Consider the following 27,706-nt stretch of genomic DNA (forward strand, 5'->3'; position numbering starts at 1 on the left):
AACAAATAATTTATTTTCACGAACAACGAAAAATAGACAAAATATATCAATGTGCAACAAGTTATTCATATTTCAGTATTTTCACCGATTCAATTTTTCTGATTTAAACACATTTGACACTTTATCAGAACACTGTAACAATCTGATTATAATAATAAAAGGCATGTTACAACACAGCTCATTTTTCAATCGTCGTCTATTGTTTGCAAGTTTTATTTACAAGAAACGACAGCGTACAATGACATCTGTCTGACGTGAGTTGTGTCCACAGAATCTATGAATTGACAGCATTCTTTTCTCTTTGTTTGACCCTCATTCATGTTGTATTCAGAACATTACCTGAGTTTACATACCCTCATCAGTAACCGTTGTAACATCTCTGTAGAGATACAGATGGGCCAGGCTAAAATTTGGATCTATGAGTATGAGCGCAGTCATAACAATGAGCATGTCTTCATGTCTACTGTAATTTAACAGTGCTTTGGCAAGTATTAAAATATAATAATCTGGTCAAAACAAAAGTTGTCTGAATGTTTTAACAGAAACTTCACAAGACATACGGAGAGACCAAGGGTCTGGCCTCAATCTTTTTGCGAGCATACAGTAGTTTTTTTTAATCTATTAGTATATATATATTAAATATATAAAAGCAGTGTGCATACAACACACAAACCTTCTCTGCTTGGCAACAAAGTGTATTAGGGAGGATGAGACTACCTTTAGATATAAGAGACACTGTAAGAGGAAGGCCTATGCTGTGGGGGCACTCCCTCCACCGTTCCCAGGTGAAACTGACCTCAGTCCACTGGTGAGGTTGGCTTTCGAAACACCATCTTCTATGTGGGCTTAAAAGTAACCTTTACAGAGGGTCTTTGCCTTGCACTGAACAAAGATATAGCAGCACTGATGAAGGTCACTGTGGAGTCACACGCCATTAAAGCTTTTTGACGCAGTTTGACATTCAATGTCATTTTAAATCTGCTGGAACTGATTTCCATTTGTAAGTCTTTAGTGATGATGATGATGCAGTTCACAACACAAAGACTGTAATGTGGAACACTGTGCAAACCACAGGAGTTTGTTTTTCTCAATCAGGCATTTGCCTGGTGTAGGGAGCAGTTCTGAACTGGGGCATGTAGAGTGGCGAGAAGTCGCAAGTAGATGTAGAAAGCAGCTCAGTGGGCGTAAGGTTCGACTCCACTGAGCAGTCATCGCTGTTCATAATAATAGTTTTCAACAGCACTTCTTTCTGCTCTTCCTCTCCCACCTCATCCTTAACTTCATAGTCCATTCCCAGAAAGAAGCCCTTCTCTTCTGTCGCATCTTCTTGATCTGACGTTTCAAAAAGTTCTTCCACAGAGTTGTAGGAGCAGGATCCACGCGGGTCTTCTATCTCTGCACCATTGCAGCTCTCAAGCTCCCACAGGCCACCAGGGAAGGATCCGGAAATGTCTGAGTTGTTGGCAGAGAAATTGCCCTCGTCGGTGGAGCTACTGCCGCTGCCGTCTCGATCATGAGGACGAATGGTCTCTTGCTCCTGCTTTGGATTAGTGATCAGCACTGAGGCATACGTAACGGAAGACTGGGCTGAATTTTCCGTGATACTTGGTGAGGGATCGACAAGCTGCAGCTCATCGAGCTGTGCGCTGGAAGTGGTTGAACTATCCAAAGCTAGGACTGAATGGGGAATGCCAACCAAGAGGGCCTCACTGCCCACTGACATGTTTTGGTTCCCATCAAGAAATGAACGAAGGGAAACTATGTCCTGAGTCGGGGACATGAGTGGGCTTTGGACCAAGGCCTTGCTGAGAACTGAGAGATTACCCTTTTCCATAATGACCACTTTGGAAATGTTCTCTGAGGGAAGCAGCAGTGGCCAGGCTGGCATTACATCTGAGGGCTGGAACAAGGTGTCAGCCTGAAAAGAATATAGAAATGTTGATTAAACTACTGTTTTCCTAGCCGAGACATATACTGTATTTCTCAGACTATAAATTGCAACAGGCATAAAACTGCCCAAAGAAGAGGGAAAAAAAACATATCAAGTCAAACAGGAATATAAATTGCATTTTGGGTGGAGGGGATTATTTGATCACAGACCAAGAACAAACATTACACAATATAGTATTAACAATAAAATGGGGACCAGCAAGCAAATACAGTGAACCCTCGCTACTTCGCGCTTCAAACTTCGCGCAATCAGTCCATCGCGGATGACTCTCTCCCTTTCCCTGCTCTTTGATCGTTAGGCAGTGCACTGGAGTTGCTTATTAAAGTTAACTATGTTTGAAAGATGTTTGGGTTTGATCTTGCTAGAGACACGAACTTCAAAGTGCCGCATGCGCCAATCATCTTTTAACTTGTTAACCCTAACCCTGTTGCAACTCATTGTGTGTAAATGAGCAGCTTGAGCGGATTTGAGTGGCCTCACTCACTGAAGCATTTAATAAAGCCAAGCATTTTTCTATTACTTTATCTTTGTTTAAAGTAATTCGGTGGGACAGTAACATGTTTAAAACTTGTAATAATTATTACATTTGAAGTACTTAAAAAACATTCATTAAAACATATACATGTTATTTTCATATTATTATTTATTACATTTTGGGGGGAAAAAAAGTGAAAAAACATGTCTTGCCCATGCTAAATCTGAATAAATACATTGAATACACACAAAAAAATATACACATACATACATACATACATACATACATACATACATACATACATACATACATACATACATACAGAGAGAGAGAGAGAGAGAGAGAGAGAGAGAGAGAGAGAGAGAAAGAATTAAATTTTAAAAAAGGGTGGGGTGCGCTACTTCTAGGTTTTTTCACTTATCGTGGCAGGTTCTGGTCCCTATGAACCGCGAAAAACGAGGGATCACTGTATGTTTCTTAATATATATTAACAGTTACTCAGATAAATTGGCTACAATTAAAATTAGTTAAATTATTACTAAATCCATCAAAGGCTTCATCTTCAGTATCAATTCTGAACAATTAACTCTGGAATTAAAGGACACGTCTAGAGTGCCCTTCTCAAAGCTGTCAGTGTGAAAAAAAAATACTGTAGCAGCGGTCCCTGATTATTAATTCGTAGACCTAGCCAAACTCTAGGGAAAAAAACGGCTACTCTAGAGCATATGGTATTCCATATTGAATAAATTTTTTGGCACATCACCAAGCTCACAAGTGAAAAAAAAATCTGTATATCTGGACTTTGGCATTTAGTTGATAAAAAATATTTTGTTGTAAAATGGCAATATTTCAATAAACCCGTTAATTGTACTTTCTGTCAGGACATTACATTGTTCTATTTGGTACAAAATGTTCCTGGCATCGATGAATGAACAAGGATGGGTTTATTTGTTGTAAATACTGCAATTTTCAAACCGACTCGGTCAAATTACGTAATTTTCTGGGTACACATGATGATGGCGGTAGAGTTTTTTGGACTTGCTGCTCAAAAAAATATATAGAAGAGAACCTCAAATTTTAAATGCCTATTTAAGTCCACTCTACATTTTCTTGAGGAATAATGTATGTCTTAGAAGATACTATAAAGTCATTTTACAAGATGAGATGGATACTTTTGCTTATTGAGCATTTAACGTACTGTAATTAATTATTTAAAGTAGGGCTGCAACTAATGATTATTTTTATAATTGATTAATTGGACAATTAATTAGATAAATGTCACTTTTTTAAATTACTTTCACGATTCAACTTGAAGTTGTTTTAAGTAACAATGAAGACAAAATGGATGACTATTTCCTTCAAAGATAATATTTTATTACAGGTTCCTGACTTAACTGTAGTCTACAACTGTACTAAGTACATAAAACTTGTAAAAGTTTTTAACAAAGGTTCTGAGTAAAAAACATTAAAATTATTTCTCAGTACACAAATCAGACAAAAGTCCTGTTCATTCAAATAAAAATAAAAAAAGTGCTGCTTATTGACATTTTTTAACTTGTGGGAAAAGCGCCGATATAAATTGCGTCAATGACTAAGCCTCCGAATAAGGAGGAGGCAGACTGTAATGAATCAGTATTCTTTGTTTAACAGTTTGAGTTTGTGTTGAAAGGAGACTCTCATCTCTTATATGAATAGGTTTATGTGTGTGGTTTCTTTATACAAAGAAATGAGACAACTTTACTATCTAACAATAATTCAAGTGCTAATATGCTTCTCAAAAACATAATACAAAGAGACACTTAAGACACTGATTAGAATAATCGCGAACTAGCTTAGTGCTCCGTGCTAATTAATAATGTCAAACACAATGCAATTGGCTTCATTTACTCACATCTGACGGTGGATCGAACAACACAAAAGACAATCTAACTCTCGACACTTGGTAATATTATAGATTCAGCAACCCAACCTGAGTGTAGCAGTGAACTCTCTCTCTCTTGCTCTAATCATTGGTGCGAGCGCAGACTAACATTACACACAAACAAAGACCCAAACAGGACAGCTCATAGCCGCCGGCAAAATTCGATCATCAAATTTGTTGGCAATTTAGTAATTAATTATTTTTAGAAATTATTTCAATCAATTTAATCGATTACTTGCTGCAGCCATAAAGACCCTATATTATGGTTTTTTACCTTATTTAATCTAAATATACACCAGTGTCGACAATAAGGATCCCTTCAGGAACCCAAAAAACACCAAGATATGGGTCCAGTAATTTTGTTGTTTGGCCCCTTATCAAAAAGCGCAGGTGTTAAAACGAGCAATTTTTTTTTTCTTTCATAACTTTCCTATATCACAAAAGCTTCCACTTCAAACTTCAAAGTCCCGCTTTACCCCCACACATTACCCCAAATTTTACATGAAAACTGTATTAGCTCATATTTGAGTCTCTCTAGGCCAGGGGTAGCCAAGGTCGGTCCTCGAGGGCCCCTATCCAGCTTGTTTTCCATGTCTCCCTCCTCCAACACACCTGACTCAAATAATCAGGATCGTTATCAGGCTCCTGCAGAGTTTACTGATGAGCTGATCATTTGATTCAGGTGTTTTAAAGGACAGAGACATGGAAAACAAGCTGGATAGGGGCCCTCGAGGTGCGGAGTTGGCTACCCCTGCACTAGGCCATGGGTGTCCAAACCGGTCCACAAAGGCCGCTATGGGTCCTGGTTTTTGTTCCTACCGAACAAGCACAGACAGTTTAGGCAATGAAGTTTCTGCTAAAACAAGCAGCACATGACTGCAAACTGATTACACTTGTAAAACACTAGATTGGTGAAAAGGTGTCGTCTTGTTATGTTGGAATGAAATCCTGCACACACCCCTGCACTAGAACATAAGATGCAGCTGTCCATATTCTGTTAAGGGATATTTACACCATTAGACATGCAACCGATTAGTTTGTAAAAATTACGGTAGATGAATAATCTTTTTTTCTTTTAACTGTACAGTAGGTAATCTTTCTTTACATATACAGTATGTACGACGGGTGATAAAATTAAAGAATCTAATTCGAAATGTTAATATTTTGGATGTCTGTAGTTTGACCCAGAAAATTATTATTCCAACGTGCTCTCAATTTTTTCAATGCAGAGTCCACTGTATACATTTTCTAATTTTGAAAATTATTAGCTGTTAGACCACATGATTAGCTAAACCAGGGCTGTACACAATTTTTTTTCGCAGTTCAGCTGTGGGACAGTGGGACCAAGAGAAAATGGAAGGTAGGGGGTTTGCAGGTATTGTTTTACCTTCTTAAAGTTGAGCCCTTTTGCCCAGGAGCATTTCTTTGGGTTGGGCACATCCTTCCAAACAAACCGTTTGACCCTGACAACAAAGTGCAGTTGGTTAAGACATGTCTCATATATACGGTATCTAGTGCACTAGTATAGCACTCACATTCTTACATCAACTGAAAAATATCTGTAAACTAACCCTTAAAAAGCTTCTGGCGCCATCAACCATGTGCATGTAAGAAAGGGTAAGATGCAGTACAGTTTTACATGACTTCAACCACAATAAGAAACTTAACATATGGTTAAATCCATACAATTAAAATTGAAAATTGTAAAGGCACCATTTTTGACACAACTTTTGTATTGGTTACTCTACAGTATTGTGTAAGTTCTTAAAATGTTGCGGCTGGCCGTATATTTAAATTAAATTAAATAAATTGGCAATCATAACTGGGATAGGCTCCAGCAAGGCTTCGCGACCCTTGTGAGGAAAAAACGGCATGGAAAATGAATGAATGAATGAATCTACTAAGCTAAACTTACTGGTTTTGGGAGAGGACCAGGGAGACAAAAAGGGCGAGGGAGAGGAGGGCGATGATCAGAAAAGTTGTGTAGGCTGAAGGGTCTCCTCTGGTTGAAACATTTGGACAGTTTGTGAGCTGACCATCTTCAACAATTATCCAAAAATCAGGACCATGTTTAGGAGATGAAGGAGAAACATTCAGATGTCAAGGTGGTTCTTGTATGAATCCATAATGTTTAAGTACTTATAATAAGTGAGAAATCTTGCAAAGGAGGTATTGTTAATTTATTACCGCTACTGTTCGGGGGTTTAGAGTAGACAAAGTCGCTCCAGTCACTCCAGTAGCCAGTAAGGTTTTTGGGCTTGCACGTTACTTGAACTGTATAAATCTTGCATATGTCTGGATCCGGAAGTGGAACCACTGCCGACGATTTCGTCACTGGACCATAGAGCTGCATGGAGTAAGGTAATGTTAAACCAACAGTATTAGTAAAGTACTGCAGGCGAGTTGTCACCATGCTTTATTTGAATGGGGAAGAGTGCTATTAAATTGAAAATAATTTCCAGAGAGAAGACCGGATTCATTTGATAAGCTCATATAAGAGTAAATGTCTCTGCTACTACAAAAAAAAGAGATCTGAAATACAAGTTGACTGCTAGCATAATGGTAACATTATTGTTACCAACACAATAACCATAAGAATAACAATGTGTTCATATTCCCAACAAAATGAAATTATAATCTTTGCATAATAAACATTTAATATAAAGGACTGATCCCTGAGATCCTTCAAAAGGATAAACAATAAGTCACAAGACTTTTTTTTCCCCATTTCACATGTGTTTTTACTCACTATGCAGGCCTTTAAATTATTTTACATAGAATGGTGTTCTCATTTTCTATTTTAAAATAGGCAACAATAGCTCACCTTCCACTCTGGCGGAGCTGCAGAGTTGAGTCGGAATCGACACTGGAGCTCGTCCACATACAAATGTGGTGGCTTCCACGTTATATTCAGGAAGCCACTTTTCAGATTCTCTGCCTTTACTTCAGTTGGTGCGTGGGGCTTTACTGCAAGTCAGAAAACAGGGCAAAAGACAATGTTAGGTCATCTGAAAGGATTGTGCAGTCATTTTAAGGATTTGTTTCTAAATACTTTGGACATGAAATATGTTTGAAGTGCTGAAAACGTGCAGACTGAGAGCAATTTGGTGCTGAATTGCTGAGTTAGAGCAAGATTTTTTTTTATTCTCCTCAGACAGCTTGATTTTTTGGGGGGCCGACCTAAACAGGGTTCCAGGTAACGTCACCCATAACTTTGCTTTCTGGCCCACCCCTACCACAATACAAAACAAAGCGCTGTCAGTGACAATTACATCGTCCTTATTGAGTTCACCATCAAACTGTCAACAAATTACAGCCCACGATCTCATAATTACATTATACATTGCATTTCGTGCTGCAACGATTAATCGATTAATTTGAATAATTCGATTAGAAAAAAGCTTTGAATCAAATTTCGCTGCTTCAAGGATTAGTTCGGTTGTTTTGAAAGTGTTTGCATTTAGTTTTATTGATTAGGGAGGATACACTGCCCTCTAGTGGCAACAGTGAATATGACATAACTCTTCTAACATGGCTGTATTCAACTGCTCCCTGTTAAGACAAACCTTTTTGTTTGAGCTAATATAATTGTTTTTGCATTCGTAATTTAGTTCAATAGTATATTTAGGAGTTTTTGTGGGAATATGTGTTTGACTGATTTGTTAAGAGCATTGTAAAAAAAAATAGAAGTTAAAATTTTATAGCATTTAAGCTAGCTGACTTTTGCTATGCGAGTTAGCCAATTGTTCTTTTGTTGTACTTCGATCCTCATTTATTAATTTTTTCTTATAACGTTTGAGGCTAAGCTCTGGTATTTATTTTTGAATGCATTTATTACACTTGCGAAATGAAAGTGCAATTCTACAGTTTGAAAAAAACACTCAGGAATTTTATTTTGTATTTGCATTTAATGCTCTTTTGAAAGTTCAATCTTAGCAAGCCTTTGTTTTGCATCTCCTAAAATTTATTTTGTAACACATTAGTTGTTCCTAGTCAGATTACTCGATAATTTCAACAAACTAATTGATAGATTAATCGATTACTTGAATAATCGATAGCTGCAGCCCAAGTCACATGTTTATGTGTTTTTGGGGGGTTTTGCAAAAAGCGTAGCTAGCGACGACCCGTAACCCAGCACTGCAGGACGCAACGCTGACAAGCGGCGAGTCATGCAGCACGTGCCTACAGTAGGCAAGTTCTGATCGGCTACACTTCCACCAAGGCCCTGCTAAATTTCTAGTGTTAAATATAAAAGTTCAAGGCTCAAGTTATACCAACAGACAGGTGTATTTATTTTGGTTCCCTCAAAAAAGTTGTAAGTACGTTACTGTATTGTAATTCATTGTTATTGTATTGTATTTTTGAACCCCCAATTAACCAACACTCCCCCTCATTGGATTCCTGTGGCTTTCTCATGTTTCCAGCAGTGGCAGTGTCTGAGTCCTTGATAGTTTCTTATAAATATGTATTTTCAAGACATTTTTCTTTAGGTGGCTTACCATGATATTGAGGTGATATGTAAATTGGTTTGGATCTGATAGGGCTTTGATGGTACAGAATCTCTAGCCATAGTTTGTGGCAACTCATCCGTAAAGGGTAGATTTTACAGGTTTCTATCTTGGATCCACTCTGGGGATATTCAGAACACATCTCTCCAACTTCCTCACCCATACTCTCTCTCTCCATTTGATCACAGGGTAAGTGAGCCCATCTGTGGTGAAAGAAAGAAAATTGGGTCAAAAATCACCTAAAATAAAACTAAAAATAGAAGTACGAGAATTAGAAATACTCAGTTTTAATAGAACTACTCTATGAAAAGAAATATTGAAATTCTTCAGAAATACACACGGATTTATTCTATGAGAGAAATGGCGGAAAAAATGAAAATTTAAAGTACTTTCACTATTTTACAACAACAATTTGTAGAATCGGCATGAAGAAATCCATTTGAAGTGTGGCCCAACATGTCTAAACAGGAATGCTAACTATTAAGCTTAGCTATTCACTGATTTGTGTGAAGAATACCATGCAGCTTTGAAGAGAAAATAAAAATGTTATTGAGCAACTTCATGGCGTCCTCGTGCTTTGCAGGATTGGACACATGTATTTTTAGGGTGTGCCCCAAAAAAAAAGAATTGTCTCTTTCAGTACACTGTGTTCAGTGAAGTTGCTCATAATAACAAGGCCTGATTTGAGTATTCATTAACACGAGAACATGTGAGGACACTTCAAAGTCAATAGGTATTAAATAAAAATCATGACCTACGTGAACTTCAATGTTTGCTTTATTCTCCATAACGGGGCTTTCCAACTACAATTCATAGCATCCACATCCCCATTAGTTTGACATTTGATGTCGATGGAGGCTCCTGCAAAAATACAGTCAGGCACCCACTTACACTTTGGAAAATGAAAAAAACATTTCGCACTTCATTGTGATACTCAGGCTCAAATTATCACGTCTCCACTCTCTTTCCTGCCATTGTCAACGGCAGGAAAAAGGAACAAACATTTTTAAAACCTCAGTGAAGAAAGCAGGGGGAATAGTTATTCTCTCAGTTAATTCTTATTGGGGTAGCTATCCCAGCTGACTTTAGGCAAGAAGTGTACACACCCTGGACACCCACAAGTAGCAGGGCACGCATGAACATTTATATTAACACCATCAGCCTTCAATGAATCTAATATGCAAGCCTTTGAAACAGAAGTAGTTGGAAAATACCAACGCAAATACAGGGTGAACATCAAAAATCAAACCTGAACTGGTGCTAATCATTCAGCCACCTTTATTTAATAACATAATTACATATTTTTGTTTCATTAATATATTTAATATATGCGCACCTTCCAGATAGATGTTGCTATGAGATAGCTCCTTTGCACATTGCAGCACGTGGTACATCTCCAAGTCTGATGGCTGTAATGTAATATGGCTGACCTGGTTTGGATGACATTTAGTGAGGACAATAGTTTTGAAATAAACCACATTCATGCAATGAAGGCAAGCTCACACTCTCACCCGTTGGTTAACTGCGTAATACTGGCTGGAAGGGAGAAACTGGTCGTGGTTTAGTACCCACTTGGCAGAGTTGGCACTGATGCTGAGGTCATTGAACACACAATAAACGCTGACGTTCTCCCCAGGATGAGCCACAACATGTTGAGGAATGTATGTCACCTCTGACCAGAAACATGCAGATTAGATGCAAATATGGCATTACTAAGAAAAATAAAAAAAATAAGTGAAACAATCTTACATTGAACAGATTTCAGACATTTATATTACCATAACATAAAAATGTTTAAATTGAATTGAAAAACAGTCATTGAGCCACTACACACACACGAGCAACAATATCTGTGATTTTAGTTGCTACCCCCCCGGCATCCCCCACACACACACACACACATTTTCTGCTGTCAGACAGTACATAACAGAATATCAATAGTTGTTCGTTTACTAAATAAGTATCTCTTGAATATTTATATTCGAGGTGTGCCATCTTAGGCACCCCACCAATCGATTCGATTACGATTCAGGGTGCTACGATTTGATTATTGAACGATGATCACGGTATTCAGGATGATCACGATTATCACTATTATCAATAGATACTAATAAATAGTAGCCATACAAATTTATGTGCATTATTTATTTAAAATATCGTGATGATTCAACAGGAATGATGGAAACATGCCCATACAGCAAAAAGCTGCCTTTAAACAAGACTGTGCAAAAACATTAACCATTTTAAAGGCAGTACTTATTTCTCAACATGCCAATACAACACACAGCTGATCTTGAGATGCTCTTTTTCACAAGAAGGTGTAAAAACTAGGGCGGTCAAACGATTAAAATTTTTAATCGTGTTAATTACAGCTTAAAAATTAATTAGTCGTAATTAATCGCAATTCAAACCATCTATAAAATATGCCATATTTTACTGTAAATTATTGTTGGATTGGAAAGATAAGACACAAGACGGATATATACATTCAACATTCGGTACATAAGTACTGTATTTGTTTAATATAACAATAAATCAACAAGATGGCATTAATATTATTAACATTCTCTTAAAGAGATCCATGGGTAGAAAAACTAGTAGTTCTTAAAAGATAAATGTTAGTACAAGTTATAGAAACTTTATATTAAACCCCTCTTAATGTTTTCGTTTTAATAAAATTTGTAAAATTTTCAAATCAAAAAATAAACTAGTAGCTCGCCATTGTTGATGTCAATAATTACACAATGCTCACTCATGGTGCTTAAACCATAAAATTAGTCGGACCCAAGCGCCAGCAGAGGGCGACAAAACACCCAAAAACACAAGTAACAAGTAGACATTACACTGTGCTGTCATTTTAATCTGCTTGAGCGGGGCATGTGCGTTAAATGCATCAAATATTTTAACGTGATTAATTTAAAAAATAATTACCGCCCGTTAACGCGATAATTTTGACAGCCCTAGTAAAAACATGAGCTGTTTCAAAGGCAGTGCTTATTTCTCTCAACAATACAATAAAATATACACTGGTGGAATGACTTCCACATTTTCTGGAAAGAAATTGTGTTTAGAAATAGACTTCTTTTAACCAATATAATTTGTGTTCACTGATTTCTGTACTATTTTGCATGCTTTTAGTGTTATCGCTGTACTTAATCCTGGTTATAAACATTCTGCATCTGGAATAACTTTTGTACACCACCAAACAACGCACAACTTGACATGGAAACACATGTTAGGGAAGTCGCTAATTAGCATAGCGCTCGGCCCCAACTAGTAACATCTCAAAAAAATACAACAATAAAAGCTAAACAGTACAAGAGGGTTCGTGTACTCACTTCTGATAGACGGACACGGGACTTAGCAAAACACTAGGGACTTTTTCCAATGAACACGACCTGAACCTACTGCTGGACAATTTAAAGACAAGGTGCAACGAACTATCTCTCTTTCCCTCTCGCTCTAAAAAATAACTTGCACACAGAAGAGGACCCAAAACGCGACCACCGGATCCCTGCCTGTCTAATACACAAATTTATTTTCGAGTATTTTAAAAAGGAGTAAATCTCTCGCTCAGTAACCAGCTGCATCCATCATAACGTTGTGCGTGCGTCCGTTAAAGGTGTCCGGACGGCAGACGTGTCTTTAATTTCGTTCCACTACTAGCGGCTGTCATAAAGTTATTGAGGAAATTCATCGTTTTTGAACATTCATGAATTGTAATCGAATCGTCACGTGTCGAATTCGCGATGCATCTAATAATCGATTTTTTTTGGCACACCCTTAATTTACATGGAGCGTTCGAAGAACAGTGATGCATCACTTTCATTCTTTAAAATGGGCAATAACAAGGGTGTATCTTTTTGTTAAAATTTGGTTTCAAATTCATACAACTGTAGCAAATTGAAATAAGATGGACATGCTTTTGAAATGAGTTCAAATTGTGTGATTTGGAGCAGGTCTAAGATCAGGGTTCTCAACTTATAAAAATTGTTAAGGTCAGACAGATTCAGTGTGTGAGCGAGCATGTGCGTGTACAGTGTTTCCTGTAAGATCTAAGTGTATTTTATTTAATTAATGCAATCTATTTTAATTCATTTAAATTACAGAAATATACAGATATATGAACATCATGTGTTATGCAAAAAATACAAAATAAAGGGTTCAAAAACACTCACCATTATCAGTGAGGTTGAGCCATAAGTCATTAAACAGTTAGTGATACCTGTACCTCATCTCGTCTTTCTCTTCTGAGAGAAATATTTCAATAAACCTCACCCTTAAAATGTAGCACCAGTAGATAACCTAATAGCATGCAGCTATTAAAGTTAGCCTAATGCTATTAATAGTTTCTTCAGATTAGTGACAGTGACAGCGTGAAAATACTCCGAGCGGCTTGTGGCTACATTAAGCCATTATTCTCTTTTAATGTATAAATAATGCATTTAGCCATTAAACTTCAGAGCCACTTGATAAACATAACATCACAGTCAAAGGAGTGTGTTCTGTGAAATAGGTATAAATTTCTCCATTTTCTGACCAATTTTCAAACGTCATAAATGTCAGAGATGGAGTAATTTTACTCCAAATATAAGATAATTTTAAAGATTTTCTCAAAATCCAGCAAGAATCATAGCCACATTAATACAGTTTGTAATAAACCAATCCACTTGTATAGCCATCAAGAAATCAGCGAGTTAATTGTATTTAGTGGAGAAAATCGCTTGCCTAGCATTTGTTATATCATGGCCCGCCAGCTAGTCTCCCGACAACCTTTACCATCTGTTTACATTAGCTATCATAACAACATGATAACAACAACTTTCTCAAGACGGCAAGATGTGATGTGTTCTCTGCTACGAAGGAGGATTTTGAGACACAATGGCCAGATTACCTATAAGAAAAGCATCTGCAGCAACACTGCTCACGCACACGACCCAAAGATTTGCTCATGCAGTCTATGTCCGAAGTGTTATAAGTCATGCATTTCGGTCTGACTAGTATTTTCTCAGCCCGCCAAAGACAACACCCAAAAATAATGAGACTTTGTCATCAACGCTGATGGACTACCATAATTGCATAATGGTAATAATAATAATTGCAAAAAAGCTGACCTTAACAGCCTGTTGACGTTGGCCAGGAAAAGTCTTATTAAAGGCTAATACTAATGAGCTTTTTAATGTTCTAGTGCTCACATGTTTACGGGGCAAATAATTGAGGTCGTTAGATTAATGCAACGCACTGAGAAATTTAATCCTCTTATTGAGAGACGTGAAGCAATTGGGTTGATGCAGATGTTAGCAAGCCAAGGTAAGCCCAAGGTAGCAGATCAAACATGTCAGATCTAAATCTGACTAAACTAATCAGAACAGCTTACAATATTTAATAATCATTTTTTCTAACATTATATGTTAAAATGACAATTCTTACTGTAATGACAGAACATTACATTGTCTGCGCCTTCCAATTTAGAGTGTAAAGGTTGCCCCATGACACCCTCAGTGACTTAAAATCTTTCATATAATAATAAATAAGCAAGTGTGTGTTTGTTTTTTCTGTGGAATTAGCAACAAAAGATTTGTCCCTTACTGTAAAGGTATATGTGATACGGTTCACTCCAGTTGCTCCATAATGGACGCTCATGCAGGCCCGAGCAGTGAACCTGCATGGTGTAGTTGACTTCAGGCTTCAGATCAAGAACCAGCCTGCGCTCAAGCCCTGTGGAAACCACCTGCAGACAGCAGGGAAGGTGAGAAAACATATATCCTGAAATGGACTTTAGTGTTAGCGCCTCGCAAAATCCAAACATTCTCATACAGTAACAGAATGTATGTCGAACTACGTATTAGGGGAAAACATTTGAGAAGTTTCAAAATAAAAGCTGAAAATGCAACTCAACATAATCATTTTTAATGAATAAGGCTAACAATATGAGTTCATCTGTCCACAACAAAATTGTACAAACTCAATTTTGAACTTCACTCCTGAATAAATTAAATTTGTACAGGTGTTTGCATGTTGAAACTCAGCTGCAACTGTTCATAAAGGTAAACACTAAAGGTAGATGACTTTGTGACCTGTTGCATGAATAACATGTTAAGTGTTGTTGGTCACTTCGTCAGCTGCCAGTTAAAAAACAAACAAACTTTTATTTAATTATAATTACAATAATTAAATCAGGCAGAAACCCTGTCTGGTTGCTTTTTTCACGGCACAGCTTTCCCCACCTCTATTTTTTAGCCATTGTTTTTGGATTCCTTAAAATTCTTCTCCAAAATAGCGCACGTAGTAGAGAGTAACTTTGAAAACTATTGCACATTAACACATCTGTCAGAAGTAAAAGTTTTCGGCTAAATGGTACATTTTGATCCCAGAATACCGACGCTCTGCAGTAAAGAGAAGATAGCAGAATAGAGTAGCTATTTCAGGAGGTGTGTTTATTTTTTGCCACTTTTTGCTTTCGGTATGTATCATGAGACGTGAAAGGGTTTTGGCAAAGAATAAAGGACCAACATTGATTTGACGTCACTGGTTCAAGCCTCACTTAGAATACTGAATGTTTGGGTAAAAATAGTACCTCATAGTACCAGTTTTTGTTTATGTAAGTCTCGTCGAGTAGGTTTCTTCCCATTTTAAGTGGCACAAAATACATAGAAACAATTGTACAAAAAACACAATGGATTTGTATTCACCTGCCAAGAAGGGTGAGTGTGAATTCTGTACCGGACCTCATATCTTAAAGGGCCAGAACCGTGGTCTTTTGGTTCGTCCCACTGTAAAATTAGTTCTGGCTTGATGGTCTGGAAATGTGACAGGTTGACAGGAATTCTGGGTTTCACTGTAAAACAAAAACATGATGTAAAATCAAGCACAAATTGTATCAGTTGGGCAACTACAATTATAATGTCATACACTGCCACACACTTTTTACATTTCTAAATCAAATTCTATACTTCACCAATCCTTGTTTTGGATAGAAATTAGAATAGAAAACACATTTTAAAATGTAGGGGGGAAAAAAACAAACTTATTTCTCACCAGGCCGAGATGGTGTGTTCAGTAGAACTTGTCCAGCTTCACAGCCGGATATGTTGACAGTTACAACAGTAACTAAACTTTCAGAGCCAATTGGAATTGACCACTTACAGGAATCCTGTGTCTCACAGAAAACAGGTTCATTTGATTCCATATTCATGGAGGTGATTGCTGTATTATTTTTGGGGCTCCTGAAAAGAAAGACAAAAGATGATTAACATTTTCTTATATTTCATTTTTTTTTCAGTGTGAATATGAATGAAAGTAAGATTAGGAGGGAAGGATGGCATCTTGTCTATTCTTATCCCAACGTAAATCTGACCATAAGAGTTTTGAATGAATGTGCAAATCTCTCGCATTTACCAGTTGACCGCTGGCCAAACTGCAATGCTGCTGCGTGATTGATAATTATTGTAGAGAAAGAATGACCAACATGCCACATTTTTGAGTGGTTTATGTTAAAAAATGCAAATGTCAATCATTTGCGCCGCAACTTTGCGAATTATTATATTGCGATTCATCCAAAGTAGTATTTTTTCTGAAAACCAATGTTTATATTTGTTGATACAGATATTTCTCCAAGTGTTTTGTAAACAATAAGAAAAAGAAAAAAAGAGCCCATGACAATAACGTTAAATTACCAGATTTGTTTGATTAAGAGTGGTAAAATCGTTAAACCCTAACGATACCCATTAGCACTATCAAACAACTTTTTTGCCTATTTTGGCCACCAACAGAAAAAGCCCAGAGCTGAGTGTTCTCAAGTGACTTCCCATCTGCTGATCAAATGTCACATGCATGCTTGAATCAGAAACTGAAAATTTAGGGATATTTACTGTACAAGCTGAGGAAACTACCACAGAAAAAACATTAATGCAACTTTCATACTCACATTAAGCGCTCTAGACCAACTGCAACGAGAACAGAGTTCAAAGCGCCTGAAGGAAGTCTGGGAACCCCCAACTCACAAATCAAAGTTTCCCAATTTTCATCAATCCTGCACAGCATGTTTAAACAGGTACCTGTGAAAACATTGACATAATATTCAAATAAAATTGAAACTTGCATGGTAGTACCAATAACATGCTGCTTCCTATTTTATAGGGTTCTGTGAAAGAGGACCGTTTGAAGCCTTACAGAATTTAATTCACTTGGAAATTCACAAATTCTCAACTAATTTAGCGATGATGTTACATGAAATGAACATTTTGACCGGTTGTCCATTACCTACAGTGCTGGCCAAAAGTATTGGCACTCCTGCAATTCTCTCAGATAGTGCTCAATTTCTCCCAGAAAATGATTGCAATTGCAAATGCTTTGGTAGTAATATCTTTATTTATTTTGCTTGCAAACGAAAAACACAAAGGAGAATGGAAAAAACAATGAAATCATGATCATTTTAGACAAAAACTGGGCCACACAAACGTATTTGCCACCTTTGAAAAATCATGTGATGCTTCTCTAATTTGTGTAATGAACAGCACCTGTTACTTACCTGTGGCACGTAACACAGGTGGTGGCAATAACTAAATCACACTTGCAGCCAGTTAAAATGGATTAAAGTTGACTCAACCTGTCCTGTGTCCTTATGTGTACCACATTGAGCATGGAGAAAAGAAAGAAGACCATAGAACTGTCTGAGGACTTGAGAAGCAAAATTGTGAGGAAACATGGGCAATCTCAAGGCTACAAGTCCATCTCCAAAGACCTGAATGTTCCTGTGTCAACTGTGCGCAGTGTCACCAATAAGTGTAAAGCCCAGGACCTCGACTAACAGTCCGAGGGTACATCAGTGTCAACCCGTACTATCCGTCGGCGTCTGAATGAAAAGGGACTCGATGATAGGATACCCAGGAAGACCCCACTTCTGACTCAGAGACATAAAAAAAACCCGGGCTTGGGTTTGCCAAAACTTACCTGAGAAAGCCAAAAACGTTTTGGAAGTTCTCTGGTCAGATAAGACAAACGTAGAGCTTTTTGGAAAAAGGCATCAACATAGAGTTTACAGGGAAATAACAAGGCCTTCAAAGAAAAGAACATGGTCCCCACTGTCAAACATGGCGGAGGTTCCCTGATGTTTTGGGGTTGCTTTGCTACCTCTGGCACTGGACTGCTTGACCGTGTACATGGCATTATGAAGTCTGAAGACTACCAACAAATTTTGCAGCATAATGTAGGGCCCAGTGTGAGAAAGCTGGGTCTCCTTCAGAGGTCATGGATCTTCCAGCAGGACAATGACCCAAAACACGCTTCAAAAAGCACTACAAAATGGTTTGAGAGAAAGCACTGGCGACTTCTAAAGTGGCCAGCGATGAGTCCAGACCTGAATCCCATAGAACACATGTGGAGAGATCTGAAAATGGAGGTTTGGAGAAGGCATCCTTCAAATCTCAAGAGACCTGGAGCAGTTGGCCAAAGAAGAATGGTCTAAAATTCCAGCAGAGCATTGTAAGAAACTCATTGATGGATACCGGAAGCGGTTGTCGTAGTTATTTTGTCTAAAGGTTGTGCTACCAAGTATTAGGCTGAGGGTGCCAATACTTTTGTCTGGCCCATTTTTGGAGTTTTGTGCAAAATGATAATGATTTTTTTTACATTTTCTTTTGTGTTTTTTCATTGCAAGCAAAATACCGTATTGGCCCGAATATATGACGGCCCTGATTATACGACGACCCCCTCTTTTTCAAGACTCAAGTTTGAAAAAACACTTTTTGAACACCAAATTATTTGTTATACAGAAAACAATTACAGTACATTTGAAACAAATGATTATAACAATATATTTAAGAGCAAAAAAAACATGTTATTTTGCCTCATTCAGATCTTAATATCTGAACATTTAAATACGTAAACTAAAGTGCAATCACATTCGTAAATGAATGGCTTCTGGTTTTTGAAATGCAAATAAACCAATCTATTCTGATGAAACAACAAAATTGCAATAAATCCATTAACCATCAAAGTGAGGTCTAACTGTAACTGTAGACTTGAAACAAATCTGAATAAGGAAAAACATTGCAATAAAATAATGCAAACTGGTTAAACTTCAGAGTAGCTGAGATCTGTCATGACAGAACATTACTCCTCAAATTCAGCATTCGCTTAATTGATATCTGGCGCCGTCTAGCGTCGTGAATGGGTATAATGTCTAGACCCCGAATAGAAGATGACTCCCACTTTTTCAGTCATATTTCAATGCAAAAAAACCCCACAGTCTTATATTCGGGCCAGTACGGTAAATGAAGATATTACTAACAAAGCATTTGTAATTGCAATTATTTTCTTGGAGAAATTGAGCATTATCTGACAGAACTGCAGGGGTGCTAATACTTTTGGCCACCACTGTATTTTCAGATACTAGGACATATGGCATAAGTCCTGAGTAAATGGTAAATGGTGTTATACTTACTCAACATCTGAATGCTCGCCATTTAATAATATTTCAACACTGTGTGGTGATTGGATGTTAAACACACAAGCTTTGATATACTAAAATAAGAAAGGTGATTAAGAGATTGTTTCACAGAAAACAAGCCATATCTCCTTCATCCTGCAATTTTGTGGCCACTTTTACCACCATGCTGATAATAACGAATAACAGTATCAATCAATGTGTAAATAACAATGACAGTATTCACTGACCATTTCCCCAAAATAAAAGCAATGTTGAGTAGTTTTCACTCTCATAGTTCTGTAGACTAAAATGCATCCACATTCATGCATTGCATCACGACATAGAAGTGTGATTAGTCAACCACCTCAACCAGAGACTGCAAAGAATGCCAGATTAAAAGTCAATAAAATGTAATGAGCCTCTGGAAGTGATCTTTGCCAGTGACTAGGATATGAAAATTACCAAGTCTGCTGTTTGCTATGATGAGCTGCAGTTGTATCATCAGCCCTTTGGCATGATGTATCAAGAGCTGTTTTCTTCCAAACAGCGATTTCTATGTTCCTTAACGCAGTGAGTACTGTTTGGCCTCAACTGAATCATTAAACAACAACGAATCATTACATCTCAAAATAGAAACACACAAAAGCAGCATGTGCCAAGACTGCTGTGGGTCAAGTAAGCCTTTAATTTTAACGCCCAAAGTCAAAGACTGAATAACTGATATCACAGTCCAACCATTCCATGGACAGGCTGTCCTCACTGAAGCTCTAAATTGTTCACAATGGAGAGCCACTTCATAAATTTAGTTATGTTGAGATTTCAGCATTATGCATGGTAGTCAAAAAAATAAAAACAAATATTTTCTTATTTTTCCAAAAGAACGTCATACACATAACAATTGTTTTTTCATTAGCCTTCGTCCGACAATTACTAAAAACAGAATACACACAACATAGCAATCAGTAACCTGCAGTAGAAAATGGGCAGATTTTATCAAAATGCAGGAATTCTCCCAAGAAACCTGTCATGTGGACTCACAAACTGGGCTGATATGCAATATGTTGAATGGTGCTTCACTGCTACAGTATATAGCGATGCCTAACATCGTGACTCTCTGAGATGGATGAAACATTGATGATATAATCTAATTGTCATAACACAAAAACAATATGTGTAACAACATTTTCAAATAAATGAAGCCATCCCTCTTCTAGATGACTAATCCTGTTTTGGGTCAAGCATGAATAGGATAATGTGTACCAGCACAGAAAGCCAAAGTTCGCGGTGTGAACTGAAATACGGTCCTTCAAAAATGCTTTGCATGTGAACAAAACAGTATCTGCATCATTGGAATTTATTGAGATATTATTTAGACTTCAAGAACAAAGATTTGTAGAGATGTAAACATTTGTCAAAATGAATAATCCTGTTAACTGCCAAACAGTCAGCAATTGTCATGAAATCTATTTATTGACAGCTTGAGAAAAATGTATAATATACAGTGGTACCTCGACAAACGATCGCTTCGACACACAATCTTTTCAACATCTGAAGCAAAATTTAACTCGCCATTTGTTTCTACATCCGGTGACATGCTCGAAATGCGACGATTTATGAAAGCGCCGCAATTACTTTGTTTTCCTGAAAAACTGGCGCAAAGCGGATTTTCTTGTGTGAGAAATCAACATGGTACCAGGAATGTTAGTGCAAGTGGTGAAGAAAAGGAAAAAGGTGAGGCTTACCACTGAAATTAAGGGGGAAATGATACAAAAATATGAGCATGGTGGGCACGTCTGTGAACTGACTTGACAATACGGCCGTAGAACGTCTAGAATCTCGACGGTCCTCCTCCGACCTTCACTCGCCAGTCTTTATAAGTTAAAGTGCGTATGACAGGATTTAAAAAAAAGTCTTAAATAGCATTATTATGTGAATCAGAATCAAATTTTGAGACAATTCGACAAGCCGCCGGTCGTCGGCCGAGTGGCATTCTCGGTGGACAAAGAGCATTGTGAGCCACAAAATGCAAGCCACCTCTGTATTAAAACGTGTGCCATGATCCCAGTATTTGACACAATACAAAACATGATGTTTAGTCACTTCCTCGTGAGTCCAATGGTCCCACAGTTGTCGCACACTTGTCTTGGCCGATATTGGGGTGAACTAAAACTTTCTGAAAACCAAAAAGGCTCACATGCCTCTCCCTGGTGTAGCCACAAAAGTCTGCAGCCGTTTGGCTGGCGTGATGCGAAAAATAAATGAATTAATCCGCAAAATCAGCTGAATCCGCAGTCCATCTGCATGCTATAAAGCAATGCTGTATTGTGAGCTGCTGAGGCGGGTGACGTCCCATTCGCAGCCGTCCTAAACCTGAGACTGGAGCCGGAAGTTACTCATTTTCATGGCGCAGGATTCAACAATTAAATACAGAAAACGATCACTTCCACACACATCCAAGTGGTCCATTTCATTCAGGAGCATAAAACACCGCGTGAAATATGAAACAAAGATGCTTTTTGTTGTCATACGCACATTAAGGTGACAATTATTAATGTGGTAACATCTCCTAAAAATCGCCAGGTTCACCAGGTTTTTAATCATTTATTTCAGAACTTGTGCAACACAATATGCCTATTGTCCACGCCACAGCTGATCAAAGTGAAAGTATAAAGTCCTCCCACCCTCACTCTGTCAAGTTAGCCACGCGGTGCGTTTAGGTAGACCAAGCAAAACACATCCGACAAATTACAACCCCATTCGTTACATTATTACAGGTATTGTTATCATTACTATATAATTATTCCAATTTTTATTCATAATTTATTTGTTTTGCTCTGTGTAATTGCTGTTTGCCATAGTTAGTATCAGCAGCATTTATTACGGATTTAGTGGAGGTTTTTAGGCTTTGGAACGAATTAATGGGATTATAATGTATTCTTATGGGAAAATCCTGCTCAACATACGACCATTTCGACTTACAAACAAGGTCATGGAATTAATTACCTTCATACGTAGAGGTACCACTGTACAAGAAAATATTGCAAAATAATGTAGAAATATGTGCCACATGGCACTTATGTTAAAAAAATAAATAAATAAATAAAAGTCAGAATTTATTTACCGCCTGAGGCCCATTTATCAAGGCTTGATCCTGTTGAAATACTCCTGAAGTAGCAGTGAGGGTGTTGTGAGAGTTTTGATTCGGAATGTTTTTTCTCAGGTTGCGGTGGGCCACCACCCTCCTCCTCCTGTGGTGAAGGTAAGTCATAGCACAATTGGTCCTTCCATGGCAAGTTGAAACCACCTGAAAAGAGTCCTGCGCCTTCTTCTATCTTTAGGCACAGAGTTCCTAGTAACAAGGAGACTTAAGTTAACAATGGCTCCTATATGTATAAATTTCCACAGTTCTTGGACAGTCTGAGTTTCTGGTTGTGTAATTATGAAGTGCGTTAATTGTTATTACAGTGAATTTATCCAGTAGCAACGACGAGAAATGTGAAATAAGGCAGCACTGTCTTGTTTTGGTGAAAGTGACTATTCATGCAGCTCACGTAACTGTGTTCTCTCTTGTTTGCCCTTAGTAGAGATTAATTATTGTAGGACTTCACGCAATATCTACCACATGCACACCTTGCTCAATCTACTGATGACTTGTATTGTCAATAAGAAGTGAAAATGTTCACACAATATTACTGATATCTGAATTTTATCACTATTATGTCAACTAGGTGACCTTGTGTTGTATCATGAGTCTGTTAATAAATCAATCTATCTATCTATCTACCAAAAATATAATTAAATTGCAACAGATTTGATAACAGTTTCAAGTTATACATGGAAAAAAAGACAACCAGTTCACATTCAAGGAATACACCATGGACACTTAAAACTCACCAGCAGATAGTAGGAAAACATAGATGAGGATGGACAACATTGCAGATAGATCCCTGTGGAGAGACAAAGATAGGAAATGTTTGGAAGGGTAAGACTCTCTGTTGTAGTAGATGGAAATGAACACTTGACTGAGCAGGCATTTGGCATTAATTAAATGACGCACAGAAAACACAAGACTGCCCACTTTAGCTCATCAGAAAGGGATCATTACTAAGCAGCCTGTCATGATGTGATCATTATGAATCAAAACATACATTAAAGATACAATATTACAATTTTAGCTTTCTCCTTATGAAGAACACTAAAGGTAATTAACCAGACTAAAGTAACAATAGAGCAATTATGTAAATAATTCCAGCCTTTTTTGTTCTTTACCATTATCAATCCCTGAAGAGTGACTTGGTTTACACTCGCGTTCATAGACTATTGCTATATCAGGTAGGACTGACTACAATGTCAGAATACCACCCTTCCCCCTTTGTAATATGAAGTACGATGATGTCAGTCACTGTTTTGAAGTCGCCTTCTGCATTCAATCCACACAGTCATGCTTTCACACCCAGTGAGTTCATTTTCACACACAAAAATTGCCACTTACATTGTTGTATTCACAGCGTGGGCATGGCTTTGGTGGATTTTTCCTCACTTTTACTGGTTGAAAAACAAAATGGAATTTGTTATTATTTAATCTCTGTCAATAAATACATGAATAAAATTACCCACTTCTGTCCCCTCACATTCCATCACTATAAAAAGGAGTTATTTTGAGGAATGACAATTAGATAAGAATGACCAAATAGAATTAGTTGGGGGTTTTTTTCTCGTTAAGAAATTGAATGTTTATTCATAAACAAAGTATTTCCTTGCTTTGACCCATGTGAAATGGCACAAGGGCAAGTAATAACTAGGTATGCAACTTTCTGCCAGCTAGTGAAAACATTACAGTAATTAAGTGAACCCAAAATGAAACTCATTCCCATATGCATTATACGCTAACTGTGATAAACATGTGTAAACATTAGTGAATTTGTAGATGAGAATATCTGGTTGAGTGTTACACACACAGATGGGGCTTTTGAAACAATAAGTTGCAGACGGTATAATCAATCACCATAAAACCACTCACATCAATTATAAACACTATTGTCCCTAAGAAGGATTTAGCAGTACTTGAGTCCAGATGTTCCAAACAAACATGAAAAGTGGTGTGAGATGAGTCGTGTGACATGTCAAACAGTGCCAATCTTTGCCAGTTTTTCAAAAAGTGAAACGACTCGAGTGTGTCTGAGACTCAAAGCTAAAAAGCAACATTCTGATTCATATTTGGGATGCTCAATGTCAACATTTTAATGTGTGGATTACTAAGTACAGATATCTGCATAATACTGTATACTAGAAGGCTACAATAAGCACTACTGTTGTACTACAACAGTTTAAAAAAATTTTTTTTTGCTTTTATGCCATACATCAGGCAGTCATCTGTCAATTTTCTATACCACCTCTTTGTTTTAGAGTAGTAGGCGCTGACCTATCACAGCTGATTTTGGGTTGAATGTGAACCCCATGCTGGATTGGTCACCCATTAATCAATGGGTCAGGGGTTAAAAAGGTGAGAAAGGTGTGGAGAAAATATGTTCCGGTACAGTAGGGCTGTCCTAAACGACAAATTTTCTCCTGATTAGTCAGCCGACTAGTTTTACGATTAATAATTTTTTTTTTTTTTTTTTTACTAATTTTTTTTTACTAATTTAGCAATGAATTTTTGTTGACGCTTATTAATTCACAAAACCATTTTGGAACACTTAAATTCTTACAAAAGTACAAAAAATCATGTAAATAACAATAATTGATCACAAACAATGAGGTTAAATGCTGATAGCATTTACTAGTGCAAAAGAATGTAAAGTAAACAGATTCAGAACAATGACTTTGCCTTTCCAACATGATTCAAAACAATTCTTTAAAAAAAATTCTAGCATTATTATTATAGTAATACTACTACATATAATATTAGTATAATAATTATAATTATTCATTGCCAATCATATTTGTCATAAAGAGTGTCATTTGAAAGCTAATAAGCTAAAAATAATATTAATTCTGAAGTATGTGGGATTAACTCCAGAAATCGTTATTTAAATGACGATCATGACGTGCTTTTATTTTGAAATGTTCACCGGAGGTACATTCGCTAAACCATTAACCGAAAGCTTTACACTCCGTAAAAAACATTCTTCATCATTGCTTGTTGTGTCACTAATAGATTTAATTTTTTTTCGTTAGCAAATGCTGTTAACCAGCTGTTGAGTGTTATTGTATGACTGATTGGAACTGTACTGCATTGTTTCACCACATGGTGTGCCGACGTGTATTTTATGTTCGGTGTGAAGAAGAAGAAAGTTAAAGGAGGCATTAGTGGCCTGTTCTCAACTTCTCCCTCACTGCACTTTGGCTGTCATTGAGAGCACGTTCGCTCATGTGTTCCAAATAAATGATAACCAACGTGCAAAGTAGCAGGTGAGCTGTAAAAATAGCGAGCTTAGTGGCGTGAAAAACGCGGGAGAGCTACGTGAAGCTAACAAACAGCTAAGCGGAGCCAAGCGATGCTAAACGGAGCTAAGCGAAGCTAAATGGCGCTAAATGAAGCTAAACGACTTATACTCAGTCCGTCGTTGTCCATTGTAGTGCGTGTGTGGAGGAGGCGGGGGGGGGGAGGATAATATAAATGCAGCATTCAAATGGCTTTCCTTTTTTTTTTGTTATTTGTTTGTTTGGTATGCTCACATTGTTATACATGACGAATAGTTGGGGGTGCTGCTGGCTCGGTGGCCCAAGCCCTTGCTCGTTGGGGCAAGGGCAGCTGGTTGGGGGCCCCCTACTGGTTGGGGGCCTAAGGCAATAGCCTACTTCGCCTGAATAGTAGATCCGCCTATGAATGGACATACTGTATTTAGTTACAATCACATTAACTAGTCACTGGGTTGGAACTGAATCCTTTTTACCTGCTGGCAAGTCAACTGCAAAACCCTATGTGAATTCTTTTTAAAATTTACTTCTTTTTAATCAGTCCTGTTCAGTTGCTTGGACAAACAGAATTCAAGCTCTAAATGCATTTTAATGCTGGAACAGTGTTACTCTGCCAGGGGGAGTTTGAAATACTCAATTTGTGGTTGTTTATATTGTGGTGTTCATTCAAAACCACAAGAGAACAGACAGAAAGCATCAACAAGGAGAATGGGGATACAGACATATGATTGCTTATACTGTATAACCTACATTACTATAAGTAGCAATATGAAGTAGTGAATACACCAGCTAATTGAAAGGTTAGGAAGCGGGAAGACAGGAAAGACTTGAGTATGCCAGGGCAGGGTGAGTGAGCAAACAGTGCACATTGGTTACACACAAAGTTAGAGCCAATTGGTGATTATGTTTTGCAGACTTTTTTCATGGTATTACAGTATGTACTTCCTAACAAGAATTTGATATTGGTTGGTGTTTATAGCTTGGTTTTCCTTACTAACAATTTATTTATTTATTTATTGTTATTTATTTTAAACAATCATTAAAATTACAAGCAGAAGTTGGGGATGTTTGTTTGGGAGGTCCATTACTTTGCCTCAACAAGCAGACAAACTTTAGGAGAGTGGAACTCTGCAGTTCAAAACAGGAGAGTCTCTGTGTCACTACTTTCCAGAACTGTGGTACAGATGCAGTCATACAGCATGAAGAAATGAATTTGAAACTTTTTCAGTGAATTTTCTGTTATATTTCAAACATATTTGAATTGAATTATCTTCGGAAACTACATTATTACATTAAAAAAGAGTGAGCTATTTGTGCCTAGTGTATTTTCCACACGTAAAGGAAGCTCATAGTTCCTGAGGACCCATTGGCAACTACCCATACTGGTCTAACTCACGCCCATGGTAATCTGTGGTAAACAGTGGTAAACTACTGCTTGGTGGTAACAGGTTACCAGTTTCACAAAAAATAACAGCCCCACCCCCTTCCCCCGTTATATTTACTTAAATGCTCAATTAAATAAGTAAATATATCAATAATTACTAATTATCTCCGTGGGTGGCGTGGGAACAACAAACCATGAACTTGAAAAAATCTTGAAAGTGCTCATATGTAGTACAAAAGTAGCCAAACATTTTTAGACGATAGAATCTCTCTTGCATGCTCCCTGACCATAGTCGACTCACTAAAATAGGTAGCAAATGCAAATAGGAAAAACTACCCGAATTTAATCCGTAAAGCAAATAATTTAGGCTGTGTGATACCAACAGCGCAGCATTAAAACAAAATATAAAATAAAACAATATCACAAAAATTTGTTCTTACATCGCTTTGAATCTCCTGGTTCTTTTTCAGCGAGGCCACGATAAATTTTAAATCCTCAACAAAAGTAGGAAAACTTGGGAGTTGAGGTTGCCAGTTCTTCTTCACAACCTCATCATTCTCGCCTTCTTCTCGACTACACAGAAGGAACCAAGGCTGCCAAGCTGAAGTATAGTGGAAT

At 37.4% G+C, this 27,706-nt stretch overlaps 1 protein-coding gene across 2 annotated transcripts; it reads right to left on the bottom strand.

Moving 5' to 3' along the window:
* On the bottom strand, positions 1-27,706 carry lepr (leptin receptor). 2 transcript variants are annotated; one of them, XM_057842082.1, is made up of 17 exons: positions 27,529-27,705; positions 23,777-23,829; positions 23,179-23,231; positions 22,406-22,633; positions 16,783-16,912; positions 15,894-16,081; positions 15,548-15,693; positions 14,445-14,586; positions 10,367-10,527; positions 10,192-10,285; positions 9,614-9,716; positions 8,847-9,058; positions 7,172-7,314; positions 6,535-6,694; positions 6,263-6,386; positions 5,735-5,810; positions 1-1,918 (listed from the first exon to the last, which is right to left on the bottom strand). In XM_057842082.1, coding segments are annotated over exons 2-17 (2,793 nt in total). In that variant the 5' UTR covers positions 23,779-23,829; positions 27,529-27,705; the 3' UTR covers positions 1-1,087. The 2 variants fall into 2 exon arrangements, with proteins under 2 accessions (XP_057698065.1, XP_057698066.1); XM_057842083.1 differs by lacking the exon at positions 23,777-23,829 and having other exon boundaries at positions 27,529-27,706.

This window comes from Corythoichthys intestinalis, chromosome 7 (genome assembly GCF_030265065.1).
Source record: "Corythoichthys intestinalis isolate RoL2023-P3 chromosome 7, ASM3026506v1, whole genome shotgun sequence".
NCBI lineage: Eukaryota > Metazoa > Chordata > Actinopteri > Syngnathiformes > Syngnathidae > Corythoichthys > Corythoichthys intestinalis.

What these genes read in the sequence shown, in the direction of transcription:
- lepr (XM_057842083.1), bottom strand. An exon ending in TGATAAATGGGCCTCAGGCG is followed by an intron (nt 16,913 to 22,405) that starts GTAAATAAATTC and finishes ATGTTTTCACAG; the next exon opens with GTACCTGTTTAAACATGCTG. An exon ending in GAACACACCATCTCGGCCTG is followed by an intron (nt 15,694 to 15,893) that starts GTGAGAAATAAG and finishes TTTGTTTTACAG; the next exon opens with TGAAACCCAGAATTCCTGTC.